At 39.4% G+C, this 23,028-nt stretch overlaps 1 protein-coding gene across 7 annotated transcripts in view; it reads right to left on the bottom strand.

Annotated features, from left to right (window-relative positions):
• The window catches only part of DYNC1I1 (dynein cytoplasmic 1 intermediate chain 1), a 185,939-nt gene that overhangs the window by 153,260 nt on the left and 9,651 nt on the right, over nucleotides 1-23,028 (bottom strand). For 2 of the 7 annotated variants that reach the window (XM_038127778.1, XM_038127774.1), the window contains exons 2-4: nucleotides 14,972-15,089; nucleotides 12,749-12,863; nucleotides 9,978-10,119 (exon numbers count right to left, since the gene is read on the bottom strand). In XM_038127778.1, the coding sequence (XP_037983706.1) occupies nucleotides 9,978-10,119; nucleotides 12,749-12,863; nucleotides 14,972-15,079 (365 nt within the window). In that variant the 5' untranslated portion in view covers nucleotides 15,080-15,089. The remainder of the gene's footprint in view (nucleotides 1-9,977; nucleotides 10,120-12,748; nucleotides 12,864-14,971; nucleotides 15,090-23,028) is intronic. The other 5 variants (XM_038127781.1, XM_038127779.1, XM_038127780.1 and 2 more) reach the window with 3 other exon arrangements.

The following is a 23,028-nucleotide window of genomic DNA, read 5'->3' as shown; positions in this document are numbered from 1 at the left end:
GCAGAATGGATTTAATAGTTTTCAAAAACCATTTGACTTTTAAATCATGATGAACAATTCTGGCGAGCCTGCAATGATAAGGACGTATCACAGGACCAACACCTTGCTGATTCCCATTTCACAGAATTCCACTAATTAAATCAGAATTTTAATTCATCCAATCTGCTGAATTTATCTGCTATATTTGAAGTCTGTCCTTTAGTTCAGGTCTGCATTACAGATCTCCTGGCAATATCATACTCACACTTTATAGCTAAAGAAATCTTAGTCTGCAAATTTATGCTGCTTTACCAGGAGGGTCACTGGGGGTAGCGGGCTGGATCTGTGAGGACAGAAGGTCAAATAGCTAGAACTGACACAGATTTACTCTGAGTGCCAGATACCAAAATGGTCATTTTGAAAGTGAAGTAATAAAAAACAGGTTCAGGGACAAGGCACAAGTTGTTTTATTCCCTTAGCAATGACCTACTATAACCAAACCCGGAAAATTATTTTTTCAAACAGTATTTTTGTCTTGGTTTTTATACCAAGAGTAAGTCTTTGTAGCAAAACAGAACTCAAATGATCACAAATGTAAAGAAAGAACTTGGCAGGAGAAGTTTTATGTGCTATCAGCTCATGCAAATGCTTGCAAGAAACTTCAGTACTCACATTAGGAGTCTTTGATCCAGACTCCATGGATATGCATATAAGGAAAGCTTTCTAATAAACTTCAAGGGACTTTGAGTACAACTGCACAAAAAACAAAATCATATTTAATTGTCAAATCTAGGAAAGGCAATCCATAACCTTTCAGAGGACTCAAAGAAGTAACATGAAGATTGGAACCTACAACTTTTAGGTCTGGTATTATTCAGCTGAAGAAGAAGGTGAAAGATTTCAGCAAATTTTCCATTTTGTTTTTGTACTAAAATCCAATAACTGCTAGCTGGAAGAAGAGCTAGTGTTTCCCTCCCTTTATACAATTTATTTAGTGGAAGAAAAAGTAAAATCGTTACAAAAGGGATGAGATTTTTGCTACAGTTATGGTTGAAACAAGAACTCACCCTATGAGAATTATCAAAAATTTTTCATATAAGCAGTCAAAATGTCAAAAGTTCTCCTGACCCAATGATCTTACTTTTAATAGACCAGCTCAGAAATTATTTTCTGAGTTTGAACTATTAAAGTAAATAAGTACATCGAAAATTTACTAATCATAATAAATTTTAAATGGAAAACCATTTATTTTCATAGGTTCTGCTTTTGGAAAATTTTATATGGCATACTTAGACTGTTTCAAAACTCCATGGGGAAAAAAATAAAATAAAATTTAAAAAATAGCAATATCTCGCCAGTGGCAGCAATTCCCACTTTACATACTTGAAGGAAAATCCTAAAAATTGCATTACTGAAATCATTTACATCACTAATTTAATCTTTTTATTTTACCAGATAAAACATGAAATTGTGAATGGAAACTTCCTAAGGTTTTTTTTTTTAATAGGCTAGAGAAGGAGAAAACATTAATATGTACAAACTGTACCAGTTTAACTATGTTAAACAGTTTAAAATGGGAGGTGATCTTACACAATTTATTTAAATTAAGATGAAATTCAGTGCAAGAGAACTGTTTAAGCTGAGCTAGCCTTAGAATGTAATTTTTTTTGTTTTAAGAAGATTAATATTTTAGTCCCTAAAATCATCTGATTGTCTGACTAAATATATGATGATATGCCTGTAAATTACTAAAGAGAACTAACCATAGACAGGCTGATAACCTAAATGGTTAAGTGGGGCTTTATACATTAACATTATTTTCTTCTGGATGCAGCTGGGGCTCAGGTTTCCAAGGCATTTTACGAAGCACCCTGGGAATGGCAATCTTTCCTTCTCCTTTGATTTATAGCATGGAGATGCTTGCTAATGAGAAAAATAATCAAAGATCTGGAGGACTGAACTCTATCAATCCTTTAGGAAGGAAAGCATGAAAATCCTTAATGATGCCAGAGGCTCACATGCTAAAAGGATTGCAGATGATTCTAATTAATATGGACCATTCAGACTTTGTAACTGGCACACACCAAAAAACACTCCCTACTTTCTAGGTCAGATATTCAGACACTTGAAAGCAACTGCCAAATATCAGTCCCTAAGGTGTCTGCTTCTGTTTATGGGCTAAAAAAAAAACCAACAAAAAAGTAACCAAACTGGCAGGGAGAGGCTTTAGATATCTAGGGCTAAATATTCATTGAATGTAAAGGAGAAGGGTTGTGGTTCTTCTTTTGCAGTGAGAAAAGGAAGAAAAACAATGTAAGAACTCTGCCGCCCTTCAGCCTTGCATCCTAACCTGCGCAGGGCAAGCTGTGATGTGCAAACAGCCCAACAGCCACCCACTGCTATTCTGTGAACAGGCTGCTGTGGGGAAGTGTGAGAGATTGCAGCACCACTTTAAAAAGCAGCAGAGTTCCCAGGCCAAAGACAGCAGAGACAGCCAGGCTTCCCTCAGGCAAGGGGAGGAGGCTGACACTGTCACTGCTTCACAGAAGCCATCACCATTCAGGTCAGGAAGGCTTAAGGCACGATTTGGCCTCTAAGTCTGCTGGAAACTGTAAAATGAAACGTGTGCCAAGCAGTCCTGACAATGGAGTTGTGGTAAATTAAATGGGGAAAAAATGTGTGTAACAGCTGGGTGTTATTAATTTCTGTCCTACCATGTAATGGTGCACACCCCATACCAAGCCCAAAGCCACCAAAACAGAGTGGCAACACAGTGTCCCAGAGGGCATCCCATTTATCTCTAGCCACCAAGCAGAAAACTTCTCCTGACTCTGCACTGTGAAAGACTGCACAACAGTCCCTAGGGTTACAATCCTTCTTTGTCTGAATAAAACACCATGCATGCAAAGCTTGCCATGAAGCAGTTATTTTTCCTCAGTCTTTCCTGTAGCTCCCTTAGAGTCTTCACATTGTTCTGTACTTCCCTTTGGCTCAGCCCATTTATGAAATAAGTATGCCACTAAAGCAGCCATTTAGAAAGCATTTTGTACAAATAAATTGATCTTACAAAAAAGCACCATAAAGGAAATAATCCACTACAAAAAAAAAAAAACTGTTACAGCTGCTGCTCCTGAGGCAATACATCACAGGCCCACTTGTCCTGGAACAAGTGAAGAAGGATCCCTGTCATTTCTGAATGTGGTAACACAATGAAATTCTGGTAATGCAAAGCTGAGTGGCAGTGATGAAACAGCATCATTGCACAGAACCTGTCAAATGCATTTACTTAATGATAAAGCAGCTAAGCCTGAGGCAATATGGTTCTGCTGGCAGTGGTTTTAGCAGATCTTTTAGAAACATGGTTTTGCTAATGTCTGTGAGAGATGTTTTCTGCAGCTAAAGAGAAGATAGGAAATATACTGTATGGACTGTTAAAGGTCATCTACTAAAATAATCCAACATTCCTGTGCAAATGAAATAGAGACCAGAATCTACCTTCTTTTGCCTTCTTTATCTGTCTAATTAAACAGCAAAGTAGACACTTAAAAGGGAGAATGGCATTTTGATACCCTTTCTTCAGCTTGTTAATGTGTTATATTACTGTTTTATGTAAGAAGCTATTTGAAAAGTAAAGCTGAGTTGCCAAGTATGATTTTCCAGGAAAAAAAGGACAGAACCCAAACACTTTGATGACATGTAGATGTACTCATGAAAGATCATAGAACAAAAAGTATCTTTCTGATTTTAAATATTATGTAGTAAGAACACACTGGAGTAGAGATACCTTTTCTTTTTTTTTTTTTTTTTTGACTGTCAGTGAGCAAGATTAAATACAAAACTGTAAAATAATGACATGCTTTGACTCATATGGTGCCCAGATGCTCCAAGGCTATCTCTTTCCTTTTGATTGTGTATCTGAAAAGCACGAAACGTTTGTGTTTGACAGTCAGACATGAAGTAATGTGAGATTAACACAAGACTGGCATGTGTGTTTGGATGCTGCAAAATAAATAAGAATACCTATTATTTATACAAAAATGAGTAAACAATATGCTGCAGAGAAAAAGGACTGGAATCATATCTGTTTCATTCTGCACCAGGACAATACAATCTGGGAGTGGACACCAACACATAGAAAGAAAACATATCCTAGTGTATTTCTTTTTATAACCAAAAAGGCTCAAGGTGGCCATGGTAGATGGAAGGACAGGATCACATCTGATGAAAACATACACAAATGCAGACTAATACTGCCAGCAAACTTCAAAACAGAATGAGAGAAGAAGACATGCTCTCGACTCTCTATCAGTACCCAACCTAATGTGACAGCTGCTACTATATTCTCTGGAATATAACTGGGAACATTCAGAGGACACAGTGACTGCAAGATGAACTGATGTAGTGGACAAAAAATCACCCCACAAGCCAAAGCCAAAGGCAATACTGCTCCTCAGAGGGACGTGGTCCAGCATTGAGGATAGCTGTTCTATTTCTAGGACTGCTCATTTAATGTATTTTATGAAGAATTAAAACCTAGTGATGATGAGACAATCAGGATTCCAGGGTGATCTAACTTCTCCAGCATTTTACTGCTAAAAAAATCTCTTTGAGAAATCCAGTTTCCCCTTATTTTTTGCTTTCTTTGCTACCTAATGCAATGTTCAAGCTCATTCTCACAGGAACTTTCATTAAATATTTAGAGCTTCATCCAAAGAAGGGCTAACCCTGCTTTACTGCAGGTACACTTCATACAATGAAGGAAGTTAATTGATTTCAGTGGATAAAACTTATCTCAAAACCTGTGATATCAAAGGAACAACAACATAAATCAGGTAGGAACCATTTAAACTAAGTATTACATTGTACCATAATCCAAATAAGAGCAATAATTACAGAATGAGTAGCTGTAGCTAAACAAATCCACAGCCCAGTCCAATGGGCTAAGAGAGAAATAGCACAAAATAATCCGGCTTACATTATTTTAGCAGATAAAGCACCACACTGAAATAACCATCCTCTGAAAGAAGCCACCAGAAGATTAATATCTTTTTCTTTATGTGAGCCCACAAAATAATCAGGTACCTAAACTTATGCACAGCAAAATACACAAGTTAGAAAGCAAAAGAGCACAGACAAAATTCTTGCAGAAAGAAGGGCAGCCATTAACCTTTACACATCCAAGACAGCTGAGCCTGGTGCAGTTCACTGAGCAGATGAAGGCAGGAAACCTTACACCCAGTCTAATGGGATTCTCATGTTCCCCAATGCACAGCAGGAAGTGCTGCATGCATGGGACTCCACTAAACACACACACACACACAGAGTTCACAACAAATGAGATGCTACTCTGCAAACCTACTACTGCAGGACAGTGAAGCTAGCTGGGAACATCCTACATGTTCCCAGAACACAGAAGCACTGAAGGATACAGGGCAAAATGGGCCACAGAGATAAATCACTCCTTGGTCCCCAAATGGAGCTCCTCCCAGCATGCCACAAGCCAGGTGAACACAGGATCCCCTGTAGGTAACAGAGGCATACACACCAATGCAGGCTGGTGTGAGCCCTGAAAACTACCCAGCCACAGCAGCACCTCCTCCCAGCACAGAGGTATTTCTGCTACCTTATGTAGGGTTTACATGCAAAGTGCAGATGGACCCTACCTGAGCCAGGATATGAGATCTTTCCAGGGAGCTGCTCAGACCACAAAACCTTATACTGTACTGCCTGCCTCTGAGGCACTGCACAAGGTTTGTCCTTGTGCACTTCCTCAGACAACACAAACCCAAAATACATGGCTGTGAGTGCTGCAAAGACAAGGTTCACAAATGCCTAAGGTATGCTGAGTAGCAGAACATACCTCTCCAAGGGCATGTTTCATGGTGCCTCCATTATATTAGCTAGCATCCTCTCTAGCACACTAGGGTAGCAAAAGTTCAGAGTATGCACCAGGGAGATGCATACAGTTATTAAAAAGGAGTTTTATATTAATAGAGGCAAATTTGTGTTTCACACTATGCTACAGCATAGGACCTCTCAGCAAATGCCTTTGCCTCAGCCTTTTTCATCACATGCATTCAAATCTCCATTGAAGTTGTGCATGTCTGTGCATAGATAGGATGACCATCAGCAACAGGACACAGGGAATCGTCAAAATGCTTACAAAATACTAAACAAAACAAAACACATCCTGAAAGAGCCAAGCATATTCTATTCCAAGGAGACTCTCCATGCAATCCTGCAATACTGTCTTATGAAAATGAGTCATGTCTGAATACATCATATAAGAAAGCTCTGTGAACCAATGACCCATCTATCCAGAGATGCGTATCTGCTCAGGCTATGTAATTTTTCCATCCTATCTGTATAACACAGGCATCAAAAAAAAGCAAAATGGGATGTGTAAAGCAATGTGGAGACATAAGTTGCTCTCTGAGCAACAACTGGGCTCCAATGAATTGTTCGGTGTAGCCTGGTAACTAAGAGCAGCACCAGAATCAAAGCGTAACACACCTCTGCATACCCAGAAATGATCCCCAAGACCACAAAAACAGATATAAAATGTGGCTCTCCTGTCCAACTGAAAGCATTCAGTCAGCAGTTTCTAGAACAGTTATCCATCTAACATCTGCTTATTCTTACGGTTGCTGTCATGGCTCAGAGGGAAGCTGGAATGCTGCTCAGACCTAATGTTTTCCCAAGTGATGAAGAGCAAAATGGTACTAAAGATTAAGCAGCAAAAAAAACCAAAACCCTGGGATGCTGAAGACAGAAATGGTTCCATAATTCAGTGCTATTACATAATCCACCCCATCTCTTCTCCTAATACAGTGAATGGCATCAGAGAAAAGACAACACTGCTCTGGCTGTTGTGCTGGAGATAATGGACAATGGTCCTGAAGAATAGCAGCACTACTAGTCTGCAGGTCTCATGGCAGAAGCGACTACTATGACCATGCAGCTTTTCTTCCCGTGCAACAAAAGGGCTGCACAACTTTATGAATGAGTTATTGTTTGACCTATTATCTGCCTGTTTGCCACGCACATTATCCTGGACAAGCAACAACCAGTGATAGAAGATCACACAGAGTCTTTAGGTAAATTGTTTTAGCAATGAATTTGTCTTGCTATTGAATTTTTTTTCTGTTTTATATTTCTCCAACTTCAATACCAAACACTTTGCTGCTTTCACCTTTCCAGCTGGAGGAGCCTGTTTGTTCCTATGTAGCTATTACACTTGGTGAGCAAGTTACCACTCAGTTTTCATCTTGCAAAGACTGAGATCTGTGGTTCCAGGACTACAACTACTTAACAGTGTTCAAACTCTTCAGTTGATACATTTTCTTTCCTGAAGAGCAGATATATTTGAGATATGCTCTGATCAGCAAGCATATCTCAAATATACTTGGTGATAATGGGACCAACAGATCAAGAAAACTAACAGAAGTACCAAAAACTCAAAGAAGTATGAACACAGCCTAGTTCTGTACCAGAATCTGGACCCTCTTAAGGGGAACTTATGAAGATCTCCTGCATTCCTCAAAGCCAAACAGAGCCTCTCTCCTGTAATAAGCTGAAATCTGCCACTTCGCAGCTATTTTTTTTTTTTTTAAATATCCATCATCTTCCTCCGGGGAACACTTCAGCAATGAGTAATCAGACTGCCCGCAGGATTTCTGCCAGGCTGTGTGAGCTCATCATTCCTGCAGCAGTTAGCAGCAGCAACAATGGACAAGCTGTGATCGCCGAGATTGTGGCATTAGCAGCTTTGAAACTAATCTGCTCTCCTCTAAAGCCTGAGCTCAGCCTAGTACAGAAAAGGGAAAGATCTAACAAGCATGATGGCATTGCAGGGGATTCAGCAGAAGTGCCCCATCTATCACAGAAAGTGAAATGGAAAAATAAATTAAAATTAAGCAGGATAACCTTGTTTATACAGACAACAGGCAATAATATATGCAGTAGTCAAAATGAGTTAGGTGCATGGTCTGGGCACCTCTCACAGAAAACAGCTGAGGTGGTTTCATCCTGTTTACCCACTGTAATGACAGTTCTACAACATCTTCCTTGCCAAGTCTGACCACTCTATCACACATGCAGGCCTGAGTGCACCTGTTCACACAAACACCTAGCACATCTACCTGCAGCCAGTGACACTAATTCCACTAACTGCCACTCAATACTATCCACTGGTTACAGACATTCCCCAGGGATGGGACCAGACATTATTTCCCTCACCACAAACCAATCGCTCCGGGCAAAGATGTGCAGGCAGCCTTCCTGCAGACAGCACAGCCCTTTCAATACCTGAGAATATGCCAAGCAAACTAGGAGACTACAAGCAAGGTCTTAGGATTCCCACTGAATTCCTAGTATGGCCACAAGAAGCCGGAAAATGGACCCAAAGTGAAAGCCCACAATGCAGAACGTCATGAGCTCAGAAGAAGGGGACAAACTCCATTCTCCTCTGAAAGGACACGTGGTCATGTTCTTTCATTGCTCGCTGCTGACAGAGAGCCAAAGTGCTAGCGTGGGTAACAGCCAAAGAAATTCTTCCAAGAGCCTTTTTTTACCTTAATGGTAAAAAAGTTACAGCATTAAGGTTCAGAGGAAAAGCAGGAATTCAGAAGTCTCCACCCAGTTTTGTCAGAGCTTCACACAGAAATGAGGTAAATAGCTTCATCCTGAACAGCAGGCTATACTTTGCTTAAAAAGGATTTTTGTTTTACTCTAAGTACTTTGACTTGCTGAAATCTACTGCATTTACTTATGAAGGCAGAATTGCACTATTTTCTGTGTTTTAAACTGCTACATCCTACAGACTTTTCACTTAGCAACTTCCACTTCTTCTAGAGGGTAGACCTGGGAGCAGGGCTGAGCTGATTTAATAGCAGCTGTGAAGTGTCCACATCGCAAGGGAGAGTGTCTGCATCTGGCTGAAGGGGACACTACATACTCTCTGCTATAGAAGTATGATTTTACTAAGCAGAAGGCTGGTGTGGCATGAAATCTGGTGACCTGAAGCTCTGTCCCATTACAGTCTGTGTCTGGAGAGGTATTCTATGATGTCTTCTGAGCACTGTGAACTGCAGAAAGCAATCACTGTGCTTTCAAGCCATTAGCAGAGTCTTGGCTCACAGACTTGGATGAGCTGTCAGCTCAGCCCTATGTTGAATTAGTGTGATACAAAAAGAGCTATTAGGATCCGTCTTTTACATGTCTCAAAACATACAAAGCTGCTTGCACCTCTTTTTACTTGAACATACCCTTCTTTACCAGCAGCATCTTCACATTCTCCTTTCTTTTCTATTCCAGAGAAGGAATTATTTTGGGATTGCCACTTCATTTTTTATTTCCCCCATGGAAACAAAAATAAGATTACTCTTGTTTCCATCCCTCACACACATTCCAGTTTCCAACAAGAACAGAGCTGCTTCCCTTCCATTCTGCATGAAACTCTCTGATATCCAGAATTTGTAAGGCAGAATTGCCAGTGGGTCCTGGGATGTTTCAGCCTGTTCCTGTCCAAGCTCTTCTCTGCCACTGTCAGGGGTGCACACTGCAATGAGCAGTCACAGCAACCTGAGTCAACCCGGTGTTACATGAGGAGGAATGCCAAGGGGACTGGCATTATGTGAACAGAGAGATCTCAGTATGAATAACAGGTTTTACCCCGGGCACATCTCCCTTTTGTCTAGGGTATTTCCAAACAGCATGAGAGCTTTCTGTAGGCCATTTCAGAAGTGTAAATTCAGCTCTTGCTTCCACTATAAGGTTTGTGGCTCAGACTTGAAGATCCATTTGTTGCATGCGTTTATTTGCCTCACATCTAAAACCACTCTTACTGGACAGTAGCACCCAGTGGACAATGCAGAAACAAAAGTACACATTCAATACAGCATGTTCTTATTTACAGCAGAAAAGGAAAAAATGGGGAAGTAAGAGCAAAGTGAAAAAAACCCTCACATTTATTTAAATCTGTTAACTCTGTATCTTACCTTCCTATGGGTCCCAGATCCCCTGAGTCCTGGCTGCCTGCGTCACTGGGTGTGCTCACTGATTTCGAAGAGGGAGACATAGGGGTTGGGACTAAATAATGAAAATAACAGGTATCCCATGTTAACACATGCAGCGACTGCACTGATGAAGAGCAGTGTCAGACAAATCAAAACCAATGGACCAAAATGATAGTGGATGAATGAGTAGGAGAGTTTGAAATGGTGAAAGCAAATAAGGAAGGAAAGAAAAAGAAAAGGAAGAGAGTCAAGTGAATTTTAAGTCTTCTGGAGGTGTTAAAACTGACATGTATCTAGACAGGACTGAAAGCCCAATGGCAATCTACAGCTAATCAATGGAGAAGATACCTGTGGAAATAAAATAGTACTTGTTTTCTTGAGTCTGGTTTGAAGTTGACTTGCAAAAGATTTTAAAAGTATGAAGTAGTATCAGGGGCTTGTCTTGTCAAAATCTAAGTGAACTCTTCTGGTAAAGTCACGTAGGCAAATGAACAAGCATACTTTTCAAATTCCAAGTTTAAATCAAAAGCCAGAGTCCACTAGATATGCTCTAAGGCTGCAGTGCGGAAATGACATCAAAAATAAAAGCTAAATAAGAAAATCAACTAAGTTAAAATCATTTCCCAAAGATGCTGAGAATACACAGTTTACTTGGTGATTGTTTTCTTAAGTAACGTAGGTCATACAAAATTTCCATTTTGGGTGGGACATGATTTCAACACTCAAGGAAAAGTTTCCCTTGGTTTAGAGACTATTTGCCCAAGCTCTTGAAATGATTTTCTCTTTGCCTTGCCAGGGCTTTTGAAGCATATTTCATGCAAAGGCAGTTTTGTTTCCTGAAACAGGAAAGGAAGTTCATAGCTCAAGGTCAGCCTGAATTAAAGCTCTTCAGCAAAGAAATAATAAATAAAAGAGTAAAAATATCCTGATTTCTTTTAAAATGGTTTCTCAAAAATATTAAAAATTAAGAGATGGCTCCAGTCAAGATTTAAAGCGAGTATTCTTCAAAGCAGCCACATTGAATAAAACACAAAAAGAAAGTTTAATGCAAAAAGCAAAGTTTCCATTTGGTTTAAATCATGTGCATTTCCTTTTATAGATTTAACAGAGTAAAACTTTAAAATACTTTGTTATGCTTTACAATGTATAATGACAGACCTGTCAAGAGATTTGGATTTTCCATATGGTCAAGCATTTAATGCAGATTCTCCCTAGAGACTGTCACAGAAATGACTGCAGCGTGAAAAGTGAATTCATCTTTGTGACAGCCCTTTGGCAGGTTACAGGTATGTCTGGTTGTTTACATATTCCATATTCACTGTGAGACCTGGCATCACGTGAATAGGGAATTAAATCCTCCTTTGTATATTAATTGTGAGTGTATGTAAGGGGAACAAAAGAGAACAAAATAGTATTTTTAACTAAATCACCTTACATGTGAATTAACATGTTCTTTTGACAGTATCAAACAGAAAAAACTAACTAAGATAAAAACTGATAACTTGCAACATGAATATATATGTGTTTGGATAGTAAAATGATAAGGACATATATACTCATTCTTACATAAAAATGAGTATTTTAATGCTATACATTAAAATATATATCTGATTTAATCTTGGAGCTTACTTTTGTATAATGATATAATTAAAAAAACATATTTTGTTATATGTAGAAATAACCTAACCATTACTTGTCAGACAATTCTTCTGAGAAGTGGTGTCTAAAAGCTTCAGTCACTCTATCATAGCTTATAAAAATAGTAACTTTTCTCAATAAATGTTGGTTGATGCAAGTAATTAATTCAAATTCCAATTCAGAATGTCACTACCTACTTGTATATGTTCCCAGGCATCTGTATAAGCTCCTTTCCTAAACCAAAACTTCAACATTTTGTCAAATTTGAAGTTTTTCCTATATATTACTGGCAAGAATAACCAGGGGTAAAACCCTAGATTCAGTCACAATGAACTTAATGAAAAGGCTTGATAGATCCAGAGAGGCCAAGATTTCAGCTAAAACAGTGAGAGTGATCCCAAATTTGAGGGAGAGGGGAAGGGGAAGGGGGAAGGGGAAGGGGCAGGGGAAGGGGAAGGGGAAGGAAAGAGGGGAAATGGAAGGAAATTTCTCACTTTAGGACCATTCAATAAATTTGCCTTATCAAGGTAATCCATACATGTGTTTTCAAAATGAAGCCTTCAGGTTCTAGAACTAAAACATTAAAACCAAAAAAGATGTCAAGCAGACAAAACCAGAGCAAAAATCTACAATAGTGTCTGTTGATAAGTGTTTTTCTATTTGTGATTTGGGTTTTTTTATTTATTTTCCTTCTCCAGTTTTTCTTCATTTTAAAAGAAACATAGTGGGAGTTCCCACATAACTACGCTCCTCCTTCCTTACAAATGCTTAATTTGAATTTTTGATACAAAACTTGGGGTTAATGAAGATAGCACTTATATTTTTGAGTGAGAAGAAAAAACAGTCCATCAGAAAAGAAATCACTGCTGGTATGCAAAACCAACCTGCATTATGTTTATAAAAAAATCTTGAAGAAATGAAAGAGATGTTTTTGGCAATGACGAGTACTCAAAATGCCATGAGCTTGTATACGTGAATGGTATGGCAGGCATTCAAACAGAAGAGTTCACTTCACTAATACAGCCAAAAATCAAAAAAGCCAAGCATGCTTTAGTAGAAAGAAAGCATTAGTTGTGGCAGAGCTGAATGCTTTACAGTGTGCTTCTCATAAATACCTAGAGGTGGCTCTGGGGATATACCAATGCTCTGTAATAAAGCTTCTGTCTCTCTTCTTTTACGGTCTAGGTCAGAATCTTCCTGAGCTGGCTCCTTCTTCTGCTGTAGATCAGCCTGAGTTAAACCAGAACAAAACAGAAAAGTTTATTTCATATATAATCAGCTCTAGAAATTATTTGTGTGGAAATATGTGTATGCACTACTGCTTAGGTACAATTTGAAATTAATTTTGATACTTTTAGGTAATTTCTAACTTAGATAATTTATAGTGTGCATATCAGCAACAGTAATTTTCCCTAAATGGATGGTAAAATCAGTTTTTGCAAGGATATTTGCAAGAATTTTTACAGGCCAACAATGGAAATTTTCTGCCTCTCACTCAGTAGGTGCAACTTACTCAACTAACATAAAAGCTGACCACAGAACAGCAAGTATCATCACCCTGAATAAAACAGGCCCTTTCCTACTTACTTCAGAATCAACAAAAAAATTTATTGCATTTCAGTGATGTAGCTTAAGGTTCTACATTTGGTCTGAAGCACTTGCTGGGAAAAGAAATACTTATTAACTTCAATATCCAAGAGGTGCAAAGGAAAGAACTGACATCTCTAAACTAGGACTGTGGCAGCCCTGGGTTCACTAAAGGACCAAAAGACCCTTCCCTCTCTGCTTAGCTATCTCTACCTCCTTGGAGCTTACACACATTAGCCTTCTCCCACTCTGATCTGTGGGCATCCAAAAACAGTAGGAGCACCTGCATCAGCCAGAATCCCACAATGAGGTTGCCCTTTCTGCAGAAACCAGAGTGCTGGAAAAGAGGACTTGTACAGTTCCTCAGACTGGTGTTGATCTTGGTGCAGGCACAACAGAAAACCCGGAAATTCAGAATGTTCATGTTCTCCAGTTCAGAGACTGCAGGAAACATTGATTTTATAGTCAAGGCCCAGGCATATTCCTGTGCTCAGCTCTTCCCATGAATTGTCTCACAGCATGTAGGTTTGTAGACAGCTCCCCTGCACCAGTGTGAATGGCCAAGCACCTTTGTGAGTGTCAGCCTTCACTCCTGGACCCATCTGGCACCACAGTACAGCCCATTTACAATACGCATGGAAGCATTATCTGCAGACAATGGAAAGTTTCAACCACCACAAGTTCTCCACATGGCATAAAGTCAGAGTCAGGGGACAAAGAGAAAGGATCTAATAGCTCCCTTGAGCATTAGCTTAGCCCCTCTCCCTCTAGTTCTTCAGTAATGACCACTGAAAGCATAATCATTTAAAGATCTGCTTATGGAGAACTTCCCCAGTGAGTGCAGGAGCCTCACTGGGGCATGTGCTGTAACTGCACAAATGTGGCTCAAATGACAAAAGATTAAAAAGACAGCCAAAACTGGAATGCTGATTTCTTGGATCACATCACATTTCCACGGTAATTCCATGAAATTCATGTACAATATTAAAGTGTCAGTTTAAAAGGAAACCAGTTATTAGTAAAGGATAACAGGTGCTTTAAACTATAGTAAGTGTTGACATTTGAAGGAAAGGAAGCATAATCACTTAATGCTTCTCTGACTTTGCATGAAAATGAATATCCACTCCTGTCAATTCTCACCTCTATTCCACTAAGTGACTGAATAAAAAGAAGTACAAATCCCTTAATGATAAACCTAATGCATATTGTCAAGGACAAATAAACTAATATGTCAATCAAACTTTAACAGAAGTGAAAGATGCACCCATGCCAGAAGATGAAAATGCAATTGCAATTATGTTTTACTTTACTGGAGAATAATAATTGTAAATCTGTTACCTTAGCTAGTAATCAAACTAGTCTTCAGAGTACAAAAATACATATTTAGATTGTAATGGCTTGAAAAAATGTGAGTCCTCTTTCTGTCTTTCCCCACTCTCCACTCCCTTTCCATTGAAGGAGAGCGCAGGAAAAAGCATTGTGGCAAATCAATTTTTCTTTCTCCATACACATGCACATCATGTTGTCTAAACTGTTGTCATTTGACAGTGCTGTGGTTTTAAAAGCAATTCACTCACCCCAATATTCTTGACTAAAAATAAGCTTTTTGATTTTCAGGTTAGCCTGACGTGGGTTTGAGTATCTCATTCCACATGACAGATACCTTGGGGCATACAATACTGAGATGTCAAAACCTCAGCAAGCCCCTTGTACAAGCATAAGCTATCTAAAAGGTGGTTTTGCAAATTTACCTCTTTTTTCTTCCTTTCTTCCTCCTTCCGTTTCTTTTCTTCTCTTATCTGAGCCAAACGTTGTTTTTTGCGCTCAAGTTCTGCTTTTAAATCACTTTTGTCTGACATTTTGACTCTGCTGGAAACAAAAATATGGAAAATCAAGGTGAAAATAGAATGATTAACCTATTTACTGAAAAAAAGATAGTTAATTATATCAAAATGAGGGCTTCTAAAATTGCAACAAATATATTTCTATATAAACACTGGTCCTCGGACTTTACTGACATTGTAGGAAGTGGAATATTTTCTTTGCAATTTTCATTTCAAGAAACTAGACCAGAATATCACCAAATGTGGAATATATTTTCAGACTGCCTCTACTATAAAATTACCTTTGTGAAGCAAACTTATTGCTGTTCAAAATAATGCTTTAATGCTTTCAAAGTGAAGCTAAAATCTTTTGATTTCCATGATCTTCAGCAGCTCTGCCAGAGTGTAGAACTCAGATCCACAAATAGATTCCAAGTACCAGAATCAGAGCTGCCCCAAACAGCCCCATACTTCTTAGACAAGTAATAATTTTACTTTCAAAAAATGGAAACAAGAGAGCTTTTGCTTATGCAGGTGCTTTGTACAGCTGCCAAGCAGGATCCCCTGTCCCACCAACACGCTCCCACACAGACCATTGGTTCAGTCTCAGTATCCTTCTCACATTCACCCCTCCAGCGAGCACTCTCACCAAGCTCTGAGCTATCCTGTCCAGGAATCTCTTCCACCCTTTCCAAGGAAAGCTGGGCCATTCCCCCAGAAGCTGCAGACAAGGCTCAAAACCCCAGCAAATCAATGTTTCTCTTTAATGAAGCAGCACATTGCTCTGCCAACAGTCTTGTGTACAGGTCATCTTTCCAAAAGGCAGGAGACATGCCTAACACTCCTGATTTGATGTCAACCACACAAATTTGGCAAAAACATTTCTTCTGAAATACTGAAAGACCTCTTCCACCATTTAAATCCACTTTTCTTTAGAATAGTGATGTGAAGCATCAAATACTCTCTCTTTTAAATCTCTGTCAGCCTATACTGATGTACATGAGCCTTGAAAATGAAGGGTAAGGAAATAAAGTCATACTATACAGATATAGAGCCAGATCTTTAAAGAAGATATGATACCAATCTTTTTCTACAGTTGTAAAACCCCACCAGTGTTGCACAAATCCATAACTGAAGTCATGGATTATTTATTGATTTTCTAACATCATAATCATTATGAACTGTAATCTAACTGTATCAATACTGATTTTCTTATTAGGACTTTGTTTCAAGGACAGCTCTGACTAATACAAACATTCATGAAAAGAGTTAACTGTGCTTTTCCTGTTCACACATCAGCGATCATATCCTCTGCTGCAACGCAAATCAATCAGATCAATGGCAGTGCCATGTACACGCAATGGAAGTCTATTGTTCACTTGATGCATGGGAAATTTGAATGCCATCTCTCCTTTAGCATAGTGAGAACTCCACTCATATTACTGCCTGGATGGGTGGATGACCAGAGAGTAAAATTATCTGCTAAAAATTATATGGCGTTTTCACCCATCATGAATTTCACTGCAGACATCAGCTTCCTCCTCAAAATGATAAAAGCCTGGTAGTTACCCTGTGACATGGAGGATATTGCCAACCAAACACCACCCGCCCATTAAGCACAATCTTGGCCCCAAATGCTTTGTTGTCTTGGCAAGCATTTTCCTTAAAGGAAAGAATAGAATCACATTTGGAATCAGACAAGGAAATCATTTAATGAAAAGGACAGGCATAAGAGCGGCTCAAATTCCAGCTCACATTGTCACAGATTCTGCACTTCAGCAGAGCTGTCCATGCTAGCAAGGCACCCTTTCAAGGCCAGGGGACTCTGGTTCCCTCCAAAAGAGCTGCCAGCAAATGGTATAGGAAGGACAAATGGTAATGGAAGGACAGCTACCAACCAATGGGACCAACGGCTGCATGTGGAGGACCACCATTTCTTTATCCCTCTATCACTCTCATCCATAATGGTATGGCTATCAATTGGAGAAATCAAAACTGACAGAAAGAAAAAATACATTTGCTATCTGGAAAAGTAAGCAGTAGCACCTGAAACAACATTAATCTGTGTGATCAGCTGACATCAGTGAGCTATTTTTTTACATGAGAAATGCCCAGAGGAAAAAAACAAGCATTTTAATGGCAGTGCAGGTAATATTTTGCCTACCAATCTGTTCAGGGTTTCTGTGTCTCTTTTAGATATGGCTGAAATCCCATTTGAAGTAATTTTCCTAATCTGTTGCACACATTTGAATTCTGATTATGAAGTTACCCCTCAGAGCCCTTTGGATTAGATAGAGTTTTTGCATCCTTTTAGTTCTGCAGTTTGGTAACAGAGGGAGAACTCCCATTTCCATGCAAAAAATATGCAAATGCATTTTAAGGCTACTGACAGAAACCCTGAGGGTCTGGCATCCCTTTCAAGCTGTTTGTCAGATATCAATGAATGGCTTTCTAAAAATTCATTCCGTTAATGTCAGGGAAGCTAACTAGCTTTTCCCCTGATTTGAGCATCAATGGTTTAGTGCCTGGCCCCTTTTTCACAATGCTCCAGTCAGGGTGATCAAATCCTATTATAACTTTGCTCTATTTTTAACAAAATAGATCTTACATACAACAAAGAGGATGTATTAAATTTCCTTCAAAGAATGTTGCCAGAGCTCAGTCACAGACTTTCATCCTGAATATATTATAGTCATGCCTGAGCCCCCTAGACAGCTTACCAACCTGCAGACTGGCTATTTGCAATTTTAGCACAAATTGAACACCAACGGTATGTAACCACCTTTCTTGGGTGTCAGAAAGTCTGTAGCTAGCAAGGAGGCAAATATACTTATCACTCTGCTTGGCATTAACCATGGAGCTAACACCGTTCATTCCTGCGGGCAGATTTCTAGTAAGTGCCACTCTGAGTGCCAAAAGGCACACCACACCAAGAGAGATAAAGGCAAACAGTAAAAGACATTTATTTTAAACATTCTCTGTGGTGCAGAATGACAGCCCAAGGCTTATGCACAACCTAATCTCCAGCCTGGGAGAATGCACTGGTCAGAGGAATCACTAAGGAGCACATTTTTTACTGAAGCAATTAAATCCCCTGTGTGGGAGAGGAACACATAGGAACACACTGAATGTTGAGTAAGTGTAGAAATAATTATCATAGCAGAGTAACAGCCTGGGGCTCCCCTGTTCAAGGGAGATGCATAATCTTAGATCCTAGATCAATTTTTATTTGTTTGGCCGAGTTTATTGTCATGGTTTTCAAAGGGGACAGAGAGTCCTCCCACTGCAGAAGAGCTTACCACACATGCTAGCACAGGTTTTTGTTAGCAGGACCTTGCACAGAGAGCATCTGCCTGAACTCCCAATACTTGGAGAAAATTCTCCTTCGAGATAGTTAAGAAAGGAGCTGGCTCCTCATGGCATGCCTTTTGATGAAATGGAGTACTCCATTTCAAGATGTCAGTTTTCCTCATGCGCATTAAAGAGTCCCAGAGTCCCCAGAGTCCCCTCTTAAGCTTAGAAACACATTTAATTCCGCTTACACACCAGACCCAGCACGATGGCAGCTACCCAGGCCTGTGCACATGCAGCACTGGCTCCCAGGGGCCGCTTTCTGGGACTTTACCATCTTCTGATTAGCTCACAGCATCCTGGATGCCCACAGTGTACATGCAGAGCTATCCCTACCATCAGTACAGGTAAAATCAAAAGAGTCTGGGTATCCTAGGACGTGATTCCACTTTTCCTAAAGCAGTTGTTTAAAAGCAGCTAAGATCAAGCATGCCCCAAAGTCAGCAATTCCTCTTTAATGATGATAAAGGGCCCTGGGTGATCTACATTAGGTACTAGAAATCTCCATTGTAAATGTCTCAGACAGGGTGAGAAGAATCCTGTCCTAACAATGCTCCCAGCAGTTCCTTTTAGCTTGTCACTGCATGAAGCAAGATATTTGAAAGACAATTTACATTAATCTTAAAATAATAACGATGTTTGCACAAACTTCTCTGCTGTACACAACATATGCCAAACTACTCCACTAAGCTCATCCCACAGGTAGTAACATCTCACAGCCATCTCATTTGTGGTAGCAATAAGAATGTAAATATGCAAACAGTGGCATTTTTTCCTCAACTGGACTAAAAGCCAGGCAAGTACTTTTAGAGGTGCAAGCCAGTTTTACTACAGCTTGACAAGCTACAAGGTGTTTATCAATGATCAATATCACAATATTTGAGCAGATATTTTTTCAAAGCATTTCTATGAACACTTAACAGCAGAAAGAGTCACAGGTATCTAATAAGTTTTACTTGAATTTCAGTACCAATAAGTTGATACTTGTTAGAGTAATAAAACCGGAAGAACAGGTACAAAGAGTTGCAAGATGTGTATGTAGACTAAATATAGGGGGAAAAGTCCAAAATGTCCAATGTATATCAAATAAAATAAAAAGACAATTACAACAGTGCACTTTTTAAGTAGAAAAAGTAAAAAACATGTAAGATCTCCCTTCTCTTCCAGCCTGTTCTTTGTATTTGCTAACATAGCTTTTTGCTTGCATGCTTTTGCCAAGCTCATCTAAAAAGGAACCTAAGTTTCCAAATCTGGTAGCACATAAAAAGCCTACGGATCTTACTTCTTTTTGGTGTTTGCAGGATTTTTACATGCTGTTCATTCAGTAGGCTGCACTAGAGTAGAGATTTTCCAAAAGGAATAGAAATTTTACCCTTCATGAGCCTTGAGGTCTTTCCTGGTTTGTGAGTTCCTGTGTTGTCCTTTTTGTTATTATCTCTGTTGCAATTACCAAGGGGGTTCATTAAATACTGTTACATATGGCATTAGTCATCCTATGTAACTAATTATAAATAATTGATTCATTCATGAACTTCTCTGAAATAAATAGGCAGCATCTATCATTTAGAGATGCTGTACATGTATTATTCATATGCCTTCATAAATAGCCAGTTACTTGAGTCCAAAACTGCAAAACATATTCATGCGAAATGCAAAGGATGTTGCACAATAAAATATATTACTCAGTGGTTTTGGTTTTAAAGAATGGGTTTATGGAGTGGGAGTACTATTACTATTGAAACTCTGACATATGAAGTGTTCCACTGGAAAAAAATGATTCATTTCTATAACATACCGTATTTATCTCTACTTGGTACAAATTCACATCTTTCCTACAGTTAGAAATATTATATATTTTTACAATAGAAAAAAAATCCCATGAGATCTACCTATGACTTCCACAACTGTAAAATGTGCATGCAAAGTATGAAACTGTACAAAGCAGATAAACAGCTTTGGTCTGCAAGAAACCAGAGGGAGTTGCTACCCTAGCATAAATGTATTCTAATACATCTCATTCATTTGAAAATAATGTTTGAAACACACTTCAAATGGGCAAGAGGGGCTAGAAGCATCTCAACAGCAATTTTTAAATAAACATGAGTGGCTCTTTTCATCATGCATCAGAATTTGTACTTGACTTCAGTCGAATAACATAAATAATTTTGCTAAATGGGCATACCAATATTTACGAAATCACAACAATGAGCAAATATTTGCAGCTGCAAAAACTCAGCATTTGCAGTATTTAAAGGAATCGCCTGTGTGTGATGAATTCAGGAAAACACTAAGTAAAATTGAAGAGACTAAGTATTTTTTCTACATAACCTTGAGGCAAAATAGTCAGGCTTTTAACACTGCATCTGTGTATTTATCTATAAATAAAAATGGTTGTCAAGTGTTGCATTTCAGGGAATGTACCATTTTTATCCTTCAGCTTCTGAACATTTCTAGCAGATGGGCAAAGGTCTTGTACTTTGTTCTGTAAAGGTTTACAAATCACAAGCCTCCAGAGATTTGGTTCTGTGCTTCCTCCTGGTTGCTATGCAACAGGTCAGCACATCTCTAGCCTATTTATTTTGATGTTGACAGGGTATAAGAAATGTACCCACAACTGCTCAGTTGCACATCCCTTACAATCTATTACTATTTAATCTTTTCGCACTTATTCTTCCATAATGGCCCTACTACAAAAACTCAGTTTCAGCAGAATTGTAGGGTCTCCACAAAGCAGCATGTGAGCAGAACTCTACTACTGCCCATTCTTCCATCATGAGTAGTGCCAATGAAGCAACACCTTCTTGTCACCCCTTTCTCTCGTGCCCCTTTAGTCTCTTAAATCTACTATGACCTTTTCAATTCCAACATATGCCTCAGGTTTCAGCTTTCACTTTTTTTGATTCTGTGCAGCTTTAGCGTGTAGTTCTGAGCTTCATATTAGGGGATGGTAAGCTCTCATCACAGAGTAGGTAGACAAAACAATTCCTTCTCTAGCTGGGGACCATGGACAAATGATCCAAATCTCAGGCCCAAGAGCATAAACAACGACAGACTAAAGAGAGAAAAACAAGAAGGATGGGACTTAATAAGCTAAAGCAATAATTAGACAATTAACTTCAATATGCTAATGGACCAGAACTTATAGAAGCGTGAGACCCCGTGACCAGTTGTCCATTTTGTGACCATTTTGGGTTCATTTGAGTGTAGCCCTAGCTGGGCTCTTGTACTGCCCAAGGTGGATCTGTTGAGGCCTCCTAATAAATACCTACTTAATTCTTTAACTCCATCTAGGCTCTGTTCTAGGTCAGCCTTAACAAGGCATCAAAAAAACCTAGTGCCATGGAAGAGCCATCAAGGTTGAAGGGAAGAAGCTGCTGGCAACAACTCACTGGAGGTGAGCAAGAAACACACAACATTTCAGCAAGGAGCAGAATGAACTCAAGGACTCATTCTAACATGTCACTCTAGCAAAACTGCTGCATGTCTTGCACCAAATATGCGCCCTTTATATTGAACTCCACAGAACCAACTGCACACACCACTTCAAAGAAAACTGAATTTTAAATAGGTCTTTCAAATATCTTGGATTTTCTCTCAATAAGCATTAACGAGCACATTTATAACTGCACAATGATCTCAGATGTGCTTCTGCGAGATGGTCCTCAACAATGCAGCAGCCAATACTGATTTGTACTTCCCAGGGATCTGACTGAGGAATTATGCACCAGTTACAAAGAGCAGATGTTTTTAGCAAAAAAAAGCACTTGCATGCTTGACAACATTTAGGTCTTGTAGAATAGAAGATTCCTAAGCATTCTTGGTCACTGCCCTCTCTATCAGCTTCTGTCTCTGTTATTGCTTACTGTCTGGCTGCAATAATACCCAGGATTCCATATGTGGCTCTGTATATGGCTGGGAATGGACAAAACAAAATTCCAATTTTTGTGACTCTACATTCCCCACACACATTAACTGGTCTCTCTTGTTGCACCATGTTATTTTCTGTGATTTTCCCAGATTGCTCCAGAGAGGAATTGCAGGATGAACAGATCAAGAGCAGATCTTCTGAGAAGGACTTAAGGGGGCTGGTGGATGAGAGGCTGGACACAACCCAGCCAAGAGCACTCACAGCCCAGAAAGCCAAAGCAAACTGGGCTGCACCAAAAGCAGTGTGGCCAGCAGGGTGAGGGAGGGGATTCTGCCCCTCTACTGTGCTGCAGTGAGACCCCACCTGCAGTGCTGCATCCAGCTCTGGGGCCCCAGTAGATTGGCTATTAGGAAAGACATGGACCTGTTGAAGTGAGTCCAGATGAGGCCACCAAGTTGTACTCCATACAGAGATGGAGTACATCTCCTGGGAGGAAAGGCTGAGAGATTTGGATTTGTCCAGCCTGGAAAACAGTGGACTTTGGGGTCACCTAAATGAAGTTTTCCAGTACCTGAAAGGAGCCTACAAGAAAGAGAGAAAGACTTTTTATAACAGCTGGAAGTGACAGGACAAGGGGAAAGAGATTCGAACTGAAAAAGAGTAGGTTTAGATTGGCTATTAGGAAAAAAGCTTTCATTGTGAGAGTGGAGAGGCACAGGAACAGGTTGCCCAGAGAAGCTGTGGATGCACCATCCCTGAAAGGGTT

This window comes from Motacilla alba, chromosome 2 (genome assembly GCF_015832195.1).
Source record: "Motacilla alba alba isolate MOTALB_02 chromosome 2, Motacilla_alba_V1.0_pri, whole genome shotgun sequence".
Classification (NCBI taxonomy): Eukaryota; Metazoa; Chordata; class Aves; order Passeriformes; family Motacillidae; genus Motacilla; species Motacilla alba.
The sequence above is the reverse complement of the archived record's forward strand: the minus strand, read 5'-3'. Positions and strand labels throughout refer to the sequence as shown.